General features: G+C 33.4%; 1 protein-coding gene across 4 annotated transcripts in view; it reads left to right on the plus strand.

Annotated features, from left to right (window-relative positions):
• Positions 1-1,066: 1,066 nt before the first annotated feature.
• LOC128989856 (protein phosphatase 1 regulatory subunit 7) overlaps positions 1,067-19,286 on the plus strand; it is a 28,380-nt gene continuing 10,160 nt past the window's right edge. The window contains exons 1-7 of one of the 4 annotated variants that reach the window (XM_054411937.1): positions 1,067-1,248; positions 2,795-2,884; positions 4,243-4,310; positions 5,801-5,845; positions 9,116-9,312; positions 10,711-10,873; positions 17,250-17,366. In XM_054411937.1, the coding sequence (XP_054267912.1) occupies positions 1,236-1,248; positions 2,795-2,884; positions 4,243-4,310; positions 5,801-5,845; positions 9,116-9,312; positions 10,711-10,873; positions 17,250-17,366 (693 nt within the window). In that variant the 5' untranslated portion in view covers positions 1,067-1,235. The remainder of the gene's footprint in view (positions 1,249-2,794; positions 2,885-4,242; positions 4,311-5,800; positions 5,846-9,115; positions 9,313-10,710; positions 10,874-17,249; positions 17,367-19,286) is intronic. The other 3 variants (XM_054411938.1, XM_054411939.1, XM_054411940.1) reach the window with 3 other exon arrangements.

Genomic DNA, 19,286 nt, shown 5'->3' on the forward strand with positions numbered 1-19,286 from the left:
CACGCCGGCAAACTGGAGTCGAACAGGCAGGGCAGCATGCAAAATCATAACATTCGAAATTCAGCTGACTTCAATCTACCCTACCTCTACCAAAAGACTGCCGTTTTTTAGAAAAGGCCTAGCTACGCGGGAGCAAAGCTCTTCGTACTATGTGGTACCACATGGCTCTATACCCTTTTCACCCCTTTCTCGGCCCTTTTCTTTTTCTTGTGTGAATGAATTATTTGTATCTCAAAGTTGCTGGCAATGTACTGATGTATGCTGACGATACAACTTTCTTATCTGATGACAGTGATTTTGGTGTTTCCAGGGCTGCAGTCCATCATTTACTGGAAACTGCTTCTGTATGGTTCGGAGAGAATGTTTACTCTAAATGAGAGAATTTGTCAAAGAATAATGTTTTTGATCAGTCTGCCAAACTGCTGGGCTTTGTACTTGATCCGCAGCTGAATTGGACAAACCACATTGAACTCACTTGTAACAAACTGAGCAGAGTAATATACCTGAGTAGTTAGGCACGGCCACCTTTTCCTACAAGCCGCGGCCTGGTCCTGGTAGAATTGGTAACGTCGCAAGTGGTGTTGTTTAGTGACAGACGTCCCATAAGGATAACATGGCAGACAGGTGACATCAGCTCATTAATTATAATTTTTTTTTATTCAAATTAAAATTTATGAACATAAGTTTATTAAAATATTGGAAATAAAACATACAGAATTGAAAACCGAAACAATATGAATTAAAAATCTATATCTGTACATTTTTAAGCGGTGTCAATATTGTCATAGTCCAGTAACCAAGCTTTGGTAGATACACAAATGCCATTTTAGCTGCTTCCAAACAACACACAACGTTGCCACTTCGAAGGCCGCGGCTTGGAGTTAAAGGCGGCCGTAAGTTAGAGGTGGGCGTGGATTGGTTGAGTCCAACCATAAGAGTATTTTTAATCTATGGTCCAAATCGCTGTTTGCTGTTGTAGTAGTCCAGTCCAGACTCCAAGTCTCAGTTCAGTTCAGTTATGGTTCAGTCTAGTCTAGCTCAATTTTATACAATTTACAAACCGAATGAGATTTTGGGGATTTTGTATTATTCTGTCATTTTGATTATATTATTGTTATTAATTAAGTCTACCTTTCTTCTCAATTAATCACAACTAAAGTGTTTTTCTTAATAAGGTTTCGTCAAATCATTGAATTTAATTTAACTTAAAGTGTTGTTTAATTGAATCTCTGACAATGGAGAACTCAGGTAGCGTAAGCTAGTTTATATTTTATCTAGGTACACACTTGTAGGCCTAATTAATTTACACCTGAATTAACCAATTAACTTAAGATTGTTAGTAAAAGACAATTATTGGGCCTACGGATTTGCACTCCTTAAAAAACTGTGTCGCTCTTGGTTTAGCTTCCTCTTACTGTAGCACTTTGCAGTATCTTTGTAGCTAGGCCTAGGCCTATTCGTAACTTATGCATGCGATTGAGTAGGTAATAACTGTAAGTTAATACGCTCGGGTACTTTTATAGCATACGTTTGGTCCAACTTCTATTAAAAATGCATAGCCTACTTAAATACTGTGCAGGCTGTGTTACAAAACACCGGCAAGGTCTTTTTCTTGAGCTTTTGAACTAGAACTCTTGAAAAAAAACGCTAGCTAACATAGGCTAGTTGGCTTGTTCACAAGCTCCATATTTGGATACTCAATTGTTCAAGGAAACATTCATTATAATCGATGATTTTTTTTTTAGTTACCTACGGTAGGTAATAGGCCTACATTATATAAGTTAAAAATCGAATGAAGTTTGAATGAGTTTACTAATCGAAAAAATAGTTCTGTTCATAAAAAATAAAACTGGTTATAAATTCCTCAAATTCCAATAAAAGATGTAGCCTACAGTTTAAAGAAGTAATCACATTTTAAGCAAGGTACCTCATGACATCAGCAGAGTAGGCCTAGGTACTCTTATCCCCTACACCACGAACATCAATGGCTGCACATCGTATCGTTGCGGTAATGGTGTTCCCTCAAGAGAAGAGAGTGACGTCACACCCCTCACTCTTTCACAAAATAGGTTCTCATCGGTTTTTGACCTGGACCCTGAGACACTAGTGATGGAATTGGATCCAATTTATCTATAAAATGGGGTCATCAGTACTCTAGTTTCTAATGGGTTGAATGCATGGTGTTGGTCTGAATAATCAGTTCATCATACTAACATTATTGGTAATTAACATATAAGTTAAGTAACTCGTAATAAGCTTTAACAGTACATACCTTTTGAGTACCTACCGATAACAAGAAACTGTACGAAGATAAGATGGTAAAATTTGTGCCGGAAAAAATTTGGAGTAGTGGGCCTACTAAAGCTATGTTTACAACTTTGTGTAAACATTCCGGTTTGGTTTGGGGTAGGCTATTAAATGAATGAAACTACGATAGGCCACCCTAGAAATAAGCCTATTCTAAATTCTTTTTCAACTCTGCTGCAAAAGTCAAATTGAAACCATCCTTAATTACTGTGAGTTAATTAACAAATTATTAGGTACTTCTATTATACGGAGCCCACATATTTTACAGTATGCTGCGACGGTTATGTTAGGTTGGGTTATCGTAACCATGTTTGTAGGACTTTCCTTGTTTTGTTATGAATTGAATTATACCAGATTCTGAGTCATACTTTCTATTTTTATGATAACCCAACCTAATATAACTGCCGCAGGGGATTTCTTGTTGGCAACTTTTAACACATTCTTTGCTGTATATATAGTTTTGCTTGTCTTCATCTTATCATTACAGATACCCCACTAACACCACCCGCACCAACTCATGTAAGGAAATCCGTAAGTGTGGACACTACCGTTAGTGTGGATGACCCAAATAACTCAGGTACTCAGGTGTAATCAACAATTTTTGTAGATGTTAGAGGATAGACTATCCATAAGCTTGAAGGGATAGTAAATTAATAATTACTCATTATTGTAATTTTACCTAATGAATAAAATTATCACTTAACTTAAGGGATGGTACATTCACAATTCACCACCTTACACCTTTTGTCCGTAAATAACTCCCTAGTTTTAAAATACCTCACGATAGTATTAGTTTAAATGGACGAGTAATAATCCTTTGGTGCTGTAGAGTATTCTTGTAAGTTTTAGTTTCGTACATTGGCAATAAGTTTGGTACACTTGTTTGACCTTGAGCTTAGTTTTGGTAGTAAATAATAATAAAAAATAATGATGAGAATGAGTAAAAATCGCTTGGATATATGCAGGGCTACAAACGGTCCGCATATCGAGGTATACTAGTGTTAAAAAACTGTTATTTCATTACCTTTAATTAATTTTGGTCATTGTAATTTTTAGGCCTATATTGTACAATAAATAAATTTTAAAACTAGGGAGTTCTTTTTCGGACACCCTGTATACCGGTACATAATGGCTTTGCTTTTACAACAGACTAACGGCAAATGGGTAATTAACCCTAATAAGTTGATTGGGATGTTTGTGGTATGGTAATCTAATGCTTTGGTCGTTACTTATTACACTTCACCAAAATAACTTAACTAACATGCCTATTAAATAAAACTAGGCCTATTTCACCCACCACACATTGGTGAATGAACAAATTATATTTATTGGCACAAAAAAGTACAGAGTATTACAGGATGTTTGTACAGTTGCTTTGTCTTGAATAAAATTGTCCTAATACAAGTCTTCTCTTCCCTTCTAGGTTAAATAGATTTAAAAAGTCAGACTACCCTATGTTTATAAATAGGATACTAATAAAATTCAACAGGTGAATGTAACAGACTCTGAGAGGGGAAATTCAATGGTGTAGGATTTACTGTATGAATATTAGTGGAAAAGAAAAGATCTAACCACACTACCAAAGTAATTACTAAATTACCAAAGTAATTAGTAATTACTGTGGTTGTCAAAATAGATGACAAGCTACATTGTCCATAAATGGTTAATATACGCACATAGATGGCGTCCCCATCTCAATTGACGATGATAGTTAAAAGTAATACCTATCTACTATCACAAGCAATTAAAAAAAAAATTAAATATTAGTAAAATTCAATTCAAAATTGTCTATGTGTAGACTAAAGACTGTTTGCATGTTGGAATTTATATAATTATACATTCTCTGTGAATTATCACGGAGGATTAAGTATTTGTTACTATTAACTACAGTTCACTTTCACAAAGATATTGTAAGCTTGGTTATTTACATTCCAGGTGGCGATGCTGGTAATCAAGAAGAAGAACAGAGCATTGAAGACCTCATAATCGACGTAGACTGTGAGGTAATTATTTAAAATACTCTTGCATACATGTTACTTTTTTAAACTAATTATCAATGTGTGTTTGTTTGGCTTGCATGAGAGGTAAAAATTATAACTAACTACAAATAATTAATTTATTGTCAAAATAAGGACACTGCTATTGTTGTTTAAATCCTGCTGTTATTTTGTTCATGTTGCAGAGTCTATTATGTTATTTTTCTGCTAGTACTTATTGAAAAGCATTTTTTATGTCTTGTTCTTGTTACTATTGTCTCCAGTTGTTTCATTACCGTACTTCACTACTGGTAGTTAGTAACTAACAGAAATCTTGAACTTCCCTGTAAAAAGATTTTGAATCTTAATTCAACAGCATTTTTAACTCTTATCAATTTGTCCCTTAAGCCATGTTTAGGCCTACACGAAGCCAGTAGAGCAGGCAGGTTACTTGCTTGTTATGTATTTCAAGTTACCTTAGCCAAGTAACCTGCCCGCCAACTGGCCTCTTGTAAACGCGGCTTCAGTTGTACGGTACCTGTTTTTCATCAACTCTGCTTTGCCTGTCATGTTGCGTGGTATTTATTGTGTGGCTATCATTCTTGTGGATGTTATTTTGTTCTTATTGCTTGGAATCTATTGTATTGTTATTTTGTTCTGCTAGATATTTATAGTGAATCATTTTTTGAGGCTATCTTTATTATGTCTTGTTCTTGAAATCTTGTTGTCTCCAGTTTTTTCATACTTATGTACTTTTTGTCACAAAGACATACTGTATTTTCCAGTAAAAATAGTGTATCCGTAAATAAATAAATAAAACAATGGATTATTACTTAAACACTAATGCATGATGCTAGGTGCTATAAATATTTTGTAGTAATAACAACATCAAAAACTATGTATAACACTTATCTTTATTCATTGTTATATTATTTATTGCTATTGGGTATTGAATTTATTGTTCGTTTTTTTTTTCATAACCAAATTCATCTATGTATTGGCTAAGCCGTTGACATGTATAAATAAATCTTAGAAGTGATATGAAACACATGTCCCACAAACCTTATTCATACAATTGAACACAGACATGCAAGTTAATAAATGGGGATACTTTTGTGCAAGAAGTAATTTGTTTTGATCTAATTTGACTACCAAGATATGGTTGCTGTTTTGATGCTAAAAAAGTCAAAATCTGTTTAATAGTTCGTAATAGGACTCGGCTATCCTTTATCATTGGGCTTTTATTGATCCTGGCTGAAGAATCAGCTGATCTTAGTCAGTAATTCAGTTGTCATCTCGTCCATTCAGCACTCATCGTTCTCAAAATACAAATCTTGATGTGTCGGCGTTGTATAAATATCTATTCAAAATAAAGAAGGAACAAATAAAAAAAGTTTGTAGGCTAGTAAAATCAGTTCTTCTTAATTGAAAAAAAAAGGTTTTGGTTCCCAAAGAAAGCTGGACATGTTTAAACATTCAATACAGTGATAGTTTCTTTTTAATTATACTTTTTTCAGGAAGAAAAAAACATTGAAGATCTTAAAATTGAGGTAGATTGTGAGGTGAGTAGGACAATTGGTTTATAGTACAAAGTGATTATATCGACTTGAAATAATACAGATTGCTTGGAGTTGCTAAATGGAACACACTAATTAATCTAACCATTTAACCTGGAGAACTTCCCCATCGTGTTCTTCCCAGCTAGGGTGGGTGCTTGTGGTATAAATGGTGTATTGTTCTTGAACTTATGGAATTGTGGAGATGGAATTAAAGTTAGTTGAGTGAATAAGAAATAATAGTAGTTACGCTAGTTGCGTACACTACTTTACCTACGACTGTGTTTTAATTACTAAAAATCACTACTAATAACTTCTAAGAGAGGTTATGTTTTCGTTTATAACCTCTCATTGCCACTGTCAGTGATGCAACCAAACATCATCCCAAACACTAATTGCACCACTCCACAATTAAATTGGCTTGAACGGCTGATTAGTTGAAGTTCAATCATTACAATTTTACTTACTCTCTCTCAATCCTTGAACCTCATTGGTCCTTTACCCGTGTTGTTATGAGTAAAACTATGCTGTTATGCTATGAAAGTAAACGATGCAATTATTTGAAACTTTTCAATTCTATGAACTGAACTGAAACGGCTAATTTAAAAAACGGTTGTAGATAAAATATATATTCGTAACACATATTTTACAGAATTGGTGTGTAAACTATTTTTTGGCATGCCAATACACTATATCTTGTCTTTTCCGGGAGCTCGAATGTGACGTTGGTGTATACAATAATCAAACTAATTTCTCATCATACCTAAGATCAGTCATGGGACTGTGTACTGAAAAAAATAGTCGTATATGAGTCAATGATTGCCTTTATGTGTACAGTCCAACCTCAGTATAGCGAATCTGAAGGGACCGAACTGAATATTCGTTATATCAAGGATTTTGTTAAAACGAGGTTCGTTATATAGAGGTTAGGTTTGCAGGAATTCCGCTAAGTCGAGGTTCAGAACCAGCGTCGGTCAATATAGGTCGGGATTTGACCTCATTAAAATACAATTAAAGTAGCATAGGCTACGCTACAATACTTTACAGTACAGTGTTTACATTGTACAGTAGAACCTAAATTATCCGGCAAAATAAAGGGGAGGGATCTTGAATATTGCGCAATCATGACAATGGCATTGACCTTGGTACAGGTTAAAAACTGTAACTGTAAGTTTAAAATCACAGCTTGTTCTAACCCTCCTAAAACCTAGCCAAACACTGTATTTCGTAGTCATAAACCATGTAAAGAACAAAACAAAACAGTAGAAAGTTTTGTAAGCTACTGCTCGTGATAGGCCAGTAGGCTACTTACAGTACAGTACTGATTTATCACAACAGAGGAATGTCAATAATAATCATTAACTATAGCATTGGTGTTGCTAGTTGAAACAAATCGTATTGAAAACAATAAATTATTAGATAAGTCATTATAAAAGTGTATAATCATAGCCAACTTAAGGATAATAAAAACACTCGTAAAAGGAATGTTAAGATAACGATGTTGCTATTCTTTCTCTTTGGTTTTGTTTTTATATTCTTTCTTAGTTTTCTCTTTATCCAAAAATTGTACAATTCACCATAACTATCCCATATCGCCCAATCTCAGCTTACTAAACATTACGTCGTCATCAGACCTCAGTGAATGAAATCAGTTCGGTTCTCAGTTGCAACATAGCGCGCGCAGCGACAGCAGACAAAGATGTAAAACGGAGCAGACGAATGTTAGCGCAAGCGATGGCGTAACCTTTCCATTTCATTTGATAACGAAACAGATTTTCCCAAAACAATAATTGGGTGGGGGATTTGTTATATTGAGGGAAAGACGTAGACAATTCGTTATGCAGATGTTAAATTCGCAATGTAGAGGTTCTGACAATGATAAATTCGTTATATTGAGGTGTCTTATTTTAGCCGAAATCACGAAAAATTCGTTAAATCAAGGTCGTTGTTATGGTTTGTTCGTTATGTAGAGGTAAAATATACATTGTGTCTTATGGAGATTTCTAGGGGATTAAAAAAAATTTGTTATATGAAGGAATTCGTTATATCGAGGTTTGTTATATCAAGGTTAGACTGTATTATCATGTTGCTTGAGATGAGGCACTACTTGAACTTGGATTAGAGATTAGGCTGTATTGTAACACAACTAATGTTTCTGCATCATGTTTGATTTTAAAATAATTTTATATTGTAAAAAATTGACATAGGCCTAGTACATGTTGGTAATTGTGTTATACAGTTTCGACCGCAACAGTGATTGAATTTCAGGACACGCTCCTTGCTGTGCAGTGTATTTTAAACTTCCAGGTCTGTCCATGGTTCTTGATTGTCTTTTAAATACATCCCCTATTTGATAAATCTCTTTATTAGTCACACCGCGATGCGCTTGCAAAATACCGCTTATTTCAGTGACCGCTTCACTGCTTCAAACAAGACTGTTTAACGACAGCAGGTCGACGGAATTTTATCCCCCTGGAATTTTACTCCCTGGGCAAAGCTATGACGTAGTAACCTGAGTGCTTCTAAAGTTTGCGGAATTTTACCCCTGCGGATTTGAAAGTCTAATGAAAATAGACAGAGCGTAATTACCAATAAAAACAGGAATTTCATCCCCTGTCCATATAACTAGCGCTTAGGCAACTGTAGATGTACGGCCCCATATTTTTACTCCCAGAATTTTACATCCGGATTTTTACCTCAGATTTTTTCCCCCCAAAATTTTACCCCCTGACCAGAAATAGAAATTATTGAGAATGATTAATTTTCTTCTTCCAGTTTTAACCTAATAGTAAACAAACATTTTATTATTAAGTAGCCTATCTTTAATTAGTTTTGATATTTGGGTTTGGGGCCAACAGTTGGTTAATATGTATGTAAAATGTTGGCTATTAAATTAAAACTTAAAGAAGAAAATTAATCATTCTCACTAATTTTATATCTATTTAGCCAGGGGGTAAAATCCGGGGGGTAAAATTGACTAGAATTTTAGTGGATGAAGTAAGGAACCCTCATATTTTACTTATTTAAAACATTTTCTTCTCCATAATAAATAAAAATATTGTATTACTAAAACAAAACTGCCTAAACATTTAAATCAAATTAATATTAAAAACATCAATTTTCAAGTTAGAAAAATAAGCCTACCTAAAATATGCTTGTAATTAAAATAATACATATTATTAATTTCCTGATGAGAGACATTTCAGTACCATTTAAGGTAATTCCAATAGTAGTTGTTTCATTTGAATACCAACACTTTGATTTTTTTCTATGCAGGAACTCGATCTCAACCACAGAAGAATCCAAAAGCTTGAGGATTTGGAACCTCTCAGGTGTATAGAACGTCTGTACCTTCGCTGGAATCTGATAAAAAAGATTGAGAATCTGTCCACATTGACTACTCTGAAAGAATTGGAACTTTACGACAATCAAATCACCTGCATAGAGAATCTTGACACCTTGGTAAATCTGGAGTAAGTTTGTTTACTAGACACTAATTGTAAGAAATTATCATTATAGTTAGTAAACGTTCCATCCTTAAGATTTCGACAGTTGGTCACCAGATTGTAAACTTTACACTTATATTTTTATTTGTTTTTGTACTATTTAATTTCATTAATAAATTGCAAATGTTTTATGATTTGAGTGTACTGCTACACACAAGATAATAGAGTGCTCTCACTAATGGTCGTTGTGCCTATGTATTAGTGATTGTAGTAGATGGAGAGCAGTATGTTTAAGTAAATTTTTTTATATGCTGATTTTTTTTTGTCACTACAAAACAATTTTGAGTGAGATAGAACCTAGACTTTCCCATGATCAACACATTTACTCGGCCATAGCTGTTATGCTACTATCATGACATGTTGTACAGCAAAACATTGTAAAAACTATTTTTTTGCAATGGTTAAATGTTTTATGAACAATGAACATAGCCATTTTTAACCCAAGAAAATCTTTGATAAAAAAACACGAGACAGCCAAACAACTCAGGTTAATAACTCAGTGATATGAGTTGTGCTACAAACTTAGCCTTGCTGGACACAAATTTCTGACTATGCATCCTGGGTAGCCTTTTGTCAAGGTTATCAAAAAATAAAATATTTGTTCACTGGGAATTGACATGGGAGGTTCAGCTAATTAGGTCACAATCACAGTATAAATGTAGGGATGGACTTGGACAGTATTGTACTTTCAGTTTGGGATAGGACACGATTTATATTTCTTTCCTGATTTTTTGGATGGGATCAGAATTTCCTCTTCTAGGCTACAAGGAAAAATTTAATTTGTTAAAATTTGGAAAAATTTCTTGTGGCAATAATGATAATGAAAATCAATTCTCAGTCTTTATTTCTGTGTTCTATTCTATGTCATCATGACTTTATAAATCCATGATCACAGGGACATCATCGCCACCCACCATGGCAGAAAAATCGTGAACAAATCACTGGTCACAGCGAATTTGTGAACATTACCTGTAATCGTGGGGGGATAACATTATCTCCCAATATGGCTACAAAATCTTATACATCTCCCTTAATCACGGGGACACCATCTTCTCCTACAATAGCGGTGATACCCTTGACGTCCCCTATCATTGCAAAGACATAAATGTAATCCCATCCAAAAATCGGAAATATATTTTTTACTAACTTTGTCCGTTTCTAAAATTTGTAGTCTTGTGGAAGTTTTATACTCATAAGGTCTTAAGGTTTTAAGGTCTTAGTTTATGACGAATGTTTAAAAATTTGTGTAGCACATTGAAAACATTACACATTGATAAATGGATACATCATGATCAACACATCTTAGATCAATGGTCTTTGGTAATTGGTCATAATTGTTAGTTATCACATTATGTTCTGTTTCAGGATTCTAGACTTGTCTTTTAATAGGATCAAAGAAATAACTGGACTAGAACAATTACAGAAGTTAGAAAAGCTTTATCTCTGCTCAAATAAAATTTCCAAAATAGAAAATGTAAATCACTTGAAAAACTTGAACCTGCTGGAGCTTGGAGATAATAAGATAAGGGTGAGTAAACTTGTGGAAGTTTCTTTTAAAAAGCGCTTAAAAATGTAACTGATTATTTTAAATCCAAGCATTGGCTTTAAATCTAAAACTAAAATACCCCCGCCGCAGCAAACCTGCCGACTAAGCGAATTTCCATTTGTCTGAATTGATTTTCAGTTAAATATATTTTGATAACATTAGGTTTAACGAGTACCTAGGTTTACTGCTACAAGGAAACTAATGAAATGTGTTTTTGAGTAAAATATTGATAGCTTAGTACAAAATAAATAAATTTGCCAAGTTTTATCAAAATATATCCATAAACAAGCAAACTACAACATTTGACAATATTCTCCATAAGAATAACATGGGAATTTTAAATTTACAATTTTTTTTAATTTTCTCCGTTACTAATAACCGAACAAAAATACTTTTATATACTAAATTATTTGTTTTTTTAAGCTCTTTAAAATTGTCTAAAGAGAAATTGGGAAATTTTGCGTTTTGAGGGTCAAAAGTGAGAAAAACCAATTTTTACCCCATAAAACCCCCCGTAAAGCCCCGTTCCCATGGTCCGATCATGCTGGTTCGCGAACTCATTCAAGTTTATCCCACTTTACACCTTTAAACCAAATTTCATCAAAATCGGACAAAAATTACTCAAGTTATCGCGTTCACGGACGTATATATATATATATATAAATCTATATATATATATATATATATAAATAATATGTAAAATAACATGAGTACCCTTTTTTTATATTCTTTTTTATTTAATAAATCACAACATGTTTCGTCTCTAAGGACATTTTCAAGTGTGTTAACAGTACTATGAAAGTTGACTACCAAGACCACATTCACTTAGTTCGCATCTGGTAGGTCGACGTACCGAGTTTTACCGAAGGCCTCCGAAGACAGCCGAAGGCAAGGCCGACCACTGCCCTCGAGATCTCGTTGTTGTAGTAAATATATATATATATATAAATCTATATATATATATATATATAAATAATATGTAAAATAACATGAGTACCCTTTTTTTATATTCTTTTTTATTTAATAAATCACAACATGTTTCGTCTCTAAGGACATTTTCAAGTGTGTTAACAGTACTATGAAAGTTGACTACCAAGACCACATTCACTTAGTTCGCATCTGGTAAGTCGACGTACCGAGTTTTACCGAAGGCCTCCGAAGACAGCCGAAGGCAAGGCCGACCACTGCCCTCGAGATCTCGTTGTTGTAGTTATGCAAATCAATCAAATACAATGTAAATTTAGACCATAAACCAAAAGTAATAGAAGATCAACTATTTGATTTTGAAGCTGAAATACAGAAGAAAACCGCTGACCATCAGGAAGCTATAAGACATAATTTTATTCATGAATATGAAAAAACCCAATCCCATGCTAAACAAACAAAAGCAATCAACAAATCAAAGAAAGATTTTAACACAATAAAAAATATAGCCAATAAATTAGAACAAAATCAAGCTATGATAGCTAAAGCAGACAAAAGCAATACTACAATAGTCTTAAAAATTGAAGACTACAATGATAAAGTACAAGACTTTTTAAACAATAATTCTTTTTCAAAACTCAAAAATGATCCTACTCAAGAATATAATAAACAAACCAACAAAATCATAACAAAAAGTAAAATAATTACTCCAGAAGAAAAATTAAAAATGAAAATGATAAAACCCAAAGCACCACAACTAAAAGGTAGAATGAAAACGCATAAATTAAACATACCAATACGACCTGTGGTTAATTACCGTAATGCACCATGCTATAAACTTGCAAAATTTCTAAATTACAAACTAAAGAGCTACATGACATTTGGAAATAACTATAGTTTATTGAACAACTATGAGTTGATAAACAAAATCAAAGATGTACAAATTCCTAATAACTCTGTATTCATCTCATTTGACATTACAAACATGTACTCGAATGTACCAATTAAAGAAACCCTTCAAATTATATCACAAAACCTATCAAAAAACAAAGAACTAACAGATGGTAATATCAAAGATTTAATTGCACTCACCAAAACAACGGTAGAACAAAATTATTTTGAATTTAATTCGATGTATTATAAACAAAATGAAGGGTTAGCAATGGGTTCACCACTATCTGGTTTATTAGCCAACATTTACATGCAGCATATAGAAAACGAAAAAATCATTAACAATGTCAACCCAATGCTGAAGGATATCATATATTGGTACAGGTATGTTGATGACATCATATGCTTATTTAACATTGACAACCATACACCAAATCAACTATTGGAATACTTGAACACGATTTCAAAATCAATTAAATTCACATTAGAAGTTCAAAATTCATCTATCAATTTCTTAGATTTGACTATAACCAAAGAAAACAATTTACATAAATTTAAAATTTTTAGAAAGCCTACTGAAAACAATCTCATTATCCCAGCAAATTCAAATCATCCCTGGCAACACAAAATGGCAACATTCCATTCGTATATTGATAGACTTATCAACATTCCCATGAGTAACGAAGACTTTATTGAAGAAAAGGAACATATCACAAAATTAGCAAAGAGTCATGGATACAGCAGCAAAACCGTAGAAAAAATGATAAAGAAAAAAGCAGGCATGAAAAACCAACATGTCAAGAAAGAAGAAAGAAAACATGAATTTTTATGCCTACCTTACTCAACTACATTTAACAAAGCATATAGGAAAACATTTAACAACCAAAATTATAAGTTATCATACAGAACAAGAAACAATTCATTTGATTTAATTAACAAATTTTCACAGTCAAACAACAACGTATCAGACATAAAAGACAAATCAGGCATATACAAATTAAACTGCAGTTCCTGCTCAAAATTCTATATTGGCCAAACAGGACGAAATTTTCAAAGTAGATACAAAGAACATATTCAAGCAATTAAATCAAACAACAGAACTACACAAAAATCTACATTTGCAGAACACATACTTTCTACAGACCATACATACAAAAATTATAACGAAAACATTACCATACTAGACATTATTAACAAAGGAACCAAAATGAACATAAAAGAAAATTTTCACATATATAAACACTACAAAGAAGACAGAAACAACATTTTAAATATAGTACACACACAAACCACTAATCCTATATTTAACAAAATTATAAGTGTTAGAAAAACCAACAACTAAACATTCATTCACATAGGTACTAACAAAATTAACAGCTGTATTTATTCATAACATAATATTTTTGTTTGAAATTAGGTTAACACACTTGAAAATGTCCTTAGAGACGAAACATGTTGTGATTTATTAAATAAAAAAGAATATAAAAAAAGGGTACTCATGCAGGGTTGCCACCAGCCATGAAAACCTTGAAAAGCGTGAATTATGCGTGAATTTAGGTGACCATGAAAAAGTGCGTGAATTATGCGTGAATTTCGTCATTGGACCATGAATTCTCAAAATCATTATTAACAATTCAGCCAAAACCCCTAAATGTGCTGAATCAAATACTCCGTATTAAAAATTAAAACCATTCTCGAAATGAACACCGAGATAAAACGTCAAAGTGGGAGTGTCGAGATAAAAAGTTTTGTTGCCATGCCACGAACAGAAACGATTGCGTAGTTTATTCAAGGTCAAATCCGATCGTAACCGACGTCTGCCGAGTAGTCTAGAGATGGGAATTATCGTTGTTTTCCGGCAACGGTTATAACGATAACGCACTGCCCAATAACGTGTTGCGGCAACCTGTTATTTCAATAACGATTGCCAACTCGTTAACTCGTTGCCGCTATAAACCGTTGTCCGCCGGTCGGTGTTGCGACGTTCAGTTATCATTGTCGGTTGATCAGTTCAGTTTTCAGTTGTAGTCGGGAGTCGGGCGTTGCCGCGTTGTCCAGACAGGATGCGTTATACTAGTTCGTTTCAGAAGTTATCGTTGCTCTGGTAGCGTTACGGCAACGGCACTAATGGCAATGCATGTTTTCGTTTTCGTTGTCCGCGCGGCTTTCCTGCAACATTGTGTAGATAGATACGTTATTATAATAACAGGGAGTTCTCCGCAACGTGTTGCCGCGATAACGTTGCCGTGGCCGCAACACTGTTATTCATCCTGTTATGTTATAACGCCCATCTCTACCGAGTACCGATCTACCGATAAAATCTATGCTTTCGGAGCTAAAACATCGATCACATCGATGTTTGTTCCGAGTTTCTCGACTGTTCTCTGCACTGTAACAGCCAATTAACCTAAAACCAATACAATTCAGTTACGGAAAACATCAATATTTCATTACTTTTGTTGGCCTAAAAGACCGATGTAACAAATCAAATCATCGGTTCGGTAATCTACCATCGAAATAAACAAATAACTTCGAACATCGATAGAAAAGACATCGATGTTTCGAAAACATCGACAATCGGGATTGATGCTCGCTCTCATTCTCTACTCTAGTGTTCGTGTGGAGTGGAAGGAAATTCAGAGTAACCATAACCTAAAAGTTTTAAACTGATCTGAGTGATCTGAAACTTAGAAACGAGTCAAACGTTTGAAGTAGTGGTGGACACTGGACAGTAAGATCACTTGTTGCACTCGTGATTCCGTTTTGTGCTTCTTATAATTGATTACCCAACACTCAGTGGAACAAGTGTTCAAATTAAATATTTTTTATTACTGATATATTATACTTCCGATACTTTACAACGTTAAAATAAGAAGTACCTTGCCTTGCCATAAAGGTCAAAATGGCTTGCGCCGGCTGGAACTTAATCGTCTGCTGTGTTTGTTTTGGTCTAATATGTCGTCATTTCAAACTACTGTCACTGTCAGTGTTTAGTTAATGTGTTACAACGTGAGATTAAGTTTATTTATTTAGGCCTAAGTTGCAAGAAGTCAATGTTGTGCTGAATAATGGTGATTTCGTTCTGAGGAAGGTAAATGTAAATGTTTTGTTGAAGCATTAACTAGGTGTTTTCAGTCAATACGAATCTAACTAATGAGATGTAAATTTAATTAAATAATTGTTTTAACTGTGATTTAAACCTGTGTAGGCAAATAATAATATATAAACTGATCCAATCTGAAGAAACATCCTCCTAACTAAGTTTATTTTAACCTTTTCTGTAATGTAATTAATTATTTTTGTATTACTTAATGTAAGTTAGCCTATGTCTAAACTTACATACATTCCATAACTTTTGTTTCGTTCTTAGCTTTAACTAAATATTTATTTACATAATCTTACCTTTTTAGAGTGTTATTATCAGTCAGTCGGTAACCTTTAATCTTCTCAATAAATAAAAGTTGGTTCAGGCCTAACTTAGCCTAGATTCAGCTTTGGATTACAATGTTGTAGGCTAGCCTACTGTGTTACTGTATAAAGTAATAAATTGCATGTGCGTTTTAGTAGGCCTAGATATGGCCCATTACTAAGATAACCGTTTCTTGATCATGTTCTTAACATTTGTTTTTATAGTAGCCTATTATCTTAATTTGATATTTAGACAGTAAAGTTGTAGGCCATTGCTGGATTAACTAAGTTAAACCTTTTATGTTTAGATGCAATGTTTTTTAGGTTAGGCCTAGACCTAACTACCAATCCGACTTATTTTTTTATTTATTATTTCTTCTAACGTTTGAATTTATCATTAGGCCTATGATGTTGTTAAATCAGATGTTTCAATTTTTTAAATAATTACATCGTATTATCACACACAAGATTTTTATTAATATCCTTTTTCATCTGTGATTTTACTTTTTTTAGACTGGATAAATTATATTAAATTCTTATTTTTAACTCTAAAATAAACGCATGAAATGTGTTTTATTTGATAGTAGCACACAAAACTATATATTGTCGATAAATTAATGTACAATTCTGAACTAGGCAACACTCTTTTATGGTGAAATTGTGCGAGCATATACCCCATGAATTTTTCAAAACTACCAATGAAAACCTTGAATTGTGCATGAATTTTTTTATCTCACTTTGGTGGCAACCCTGTCATGTTATTTTACATATTATTTATTAATTACTTAGTAGCCCTCATAAGTGAACAAGTTTACAACAAATATATATATATATATATATATATATATATACATATATAAAAATTTGAACGAATGGTGTTTTTGGCCTCTGGGGACATCAAAATGAAAAAGTAAATCGGTCCCGGGTCTAGGTCTTACCGTGCCACCTACGGTAATAGCTACTTCCCTATAGGGAAATTCGCTAATAAATAACATTATAAAATTAAGAAACATTAGGACATGATTAAAAATAGAAAAAATAGTTTTAAAATAACTTAAAACTGTTACTGTTGCTTTCCAATTGTTACTGCTGTAAAAGTTTTATTTTGGATCTAAAATTTATTTTATTTTTCCAGGTTGTTGAAAATCTAGAAGGTCTTGATAACCTGGAAAAACTTTACCTAGGAAAGAACAAAATCACAAAAATTGAAAATATACATACGCTAACAAAATTAACGTGTGTTAGTTTTCAGGTAAGTTGTGTTATAGTTGTAACTAGCAGTGTGCCCGTTCTAAGGACGGGGATCTTTTACAGTAGTCAGTTGAAACATTATTATAATCAGAACAGCAGGTTGTTTGCATATCAAGTTGGGCTTTTTTCAGATATTCATGCAAAACTAATATACACATAACTCAATACAAAAAAATAGAACATGGGTGGATGTCACCACGGTGCATTTAAACGATATTAAAGACAAATTAGAGGGACTACGAGATAAGGCCAGAAACAGGAATGGCTTACCAACAATGGACACTTCACCTACCCCCGCCCGTCCTCCTCCAAGTTCAGCTGATCCGGCAGTCGTGGTTAGGCGTTTGACCCGTGTGTGGGAACGAAATTGTGTTTTCCAACCGTTAGGAAGCGGAATGTTTCTCGTGAATGCTGAATATTAACCCTCCTAGCGTCACTCGTCGAAAAATCGACGCGCGACACACTTTGTGTAGTGTCACGCGTCGATTTTTCGACGCACGAACATCGTTTACGGCGAAGGCTCTATGACTGACTGAATCGGATTGAACTGGATCGAGTTAGGTATCGTTCTTTTCGTTATATTCTACGCTTTCTCCAGAGGTCTGTCTCTAAGCGCTTTATGTTCTCCGAGCCAATTGTAATTGTAGCAGACAGCTGACGTGCGTATCTGTAAACAGCTAGGTTACCCTCGGACCGATGACTGATGTGTTTTATTACGTTTATCATTGTTTTAGTGTTAAAAATCAAAAGTAGTGATATACGTGGTGCATTATAAGAAGATTTAAGTGATTTTGAAGGGCTGGTTGATGATCCTGAAGAAGTAGGTAGTGATATTGATGTAAATTATCAGCCAGATTCCTAGCTATGGTTAGGCTATGCATTCAAGAATCAAGAATTTTATTGTCACATGGCAATAGACAAAGTCAAATACAGTATTATAAGACATCAAATGTGCAATATGGACAAATATAAAATAATAAATCAAAAAAGACATATAGATATAGACACTGAAAAAACAGCTACAAGTACAAAATCACTATCTAATTAAGTTAAAATCTTAATGTACTAATATCACAGGCCAAAAATTCGTTAACAGAATAAAAAACATTTTCTTTTAACCACTTTGACAGAGTTATTTTGAATCTGCTTAGGTTCACAGTCCAGGCTTCTTTTGGCAGCTTGTTAAAAAGCTTGACTTTCATAAACAAATGGTTTTTTTTTAGATTTTTCTAGTTTTATAGATATGCAATCAAGTAAATAGTTCCGTCTAGTATTATATTTGTGAAATTCACTTCTAAAACTATAGCTATTTAAGTTTCCCTTAACACTAACTAAGCTAAAATATACATACAAACACGGAAGAGTCATTATTTGGAATTCTTTAAAATGTGGAACACATGACTCTCCGTCAGGAATGTTTGCCATTATCCTAATTGCTTTTTTTTGCCATATAAATGCTTTTTCAGAATCTGAGTGTAATATTACATGTCATTCATTCATCATTAACATTAATTTCTCTTTTATTTTGTATATTTTCTCTCATAATGTCTGTTAATGCCCCTGATAATGTATTTTCAGTTATTTAATATGTTTCTCCTTGTTAATGTGTTATTTTATCAAATTTTGTTCAATGTTATATAATATCCCATCACCCCACAGAAACATCATCTCTTTTTATGTTACAATATAATATTTATGCCAATTCTCTCCATACCTATCCTGTACTTATCAAAAACCAACAATAATCATTTATTTAGAATAATATATAATTGTAAGAAAATTGCAATATAGTAATAAAATCTTAAATATAGTATCACTTTTCAAAATTATCCAAAGAAAATCAAAATTACTGTGGCAAGTGTCATTTATGTGAATTAACCAGCTGTACATCATTTCAACAATGGACATGGACTTCCTGAGC

Source organism: Macrosteles quadrilineatus, unplaced genomic scaffold, assembly GCF_028750875.1.
Source record: "Macrosteles quadrilineatus isolate MER2022 unplaced genomic scaffold, UCM_ALF_1.0 Scaffold_3__2_contigs__length_128488019, whole genome shotgun sequence".
NCBI classification, from domain to species: Eukaryota; Metazoa; Arthropoda; class Insecta; order Hemiptera; family Cicadellidae; genus Macrosteles; species Macrosteles quadrilineatus.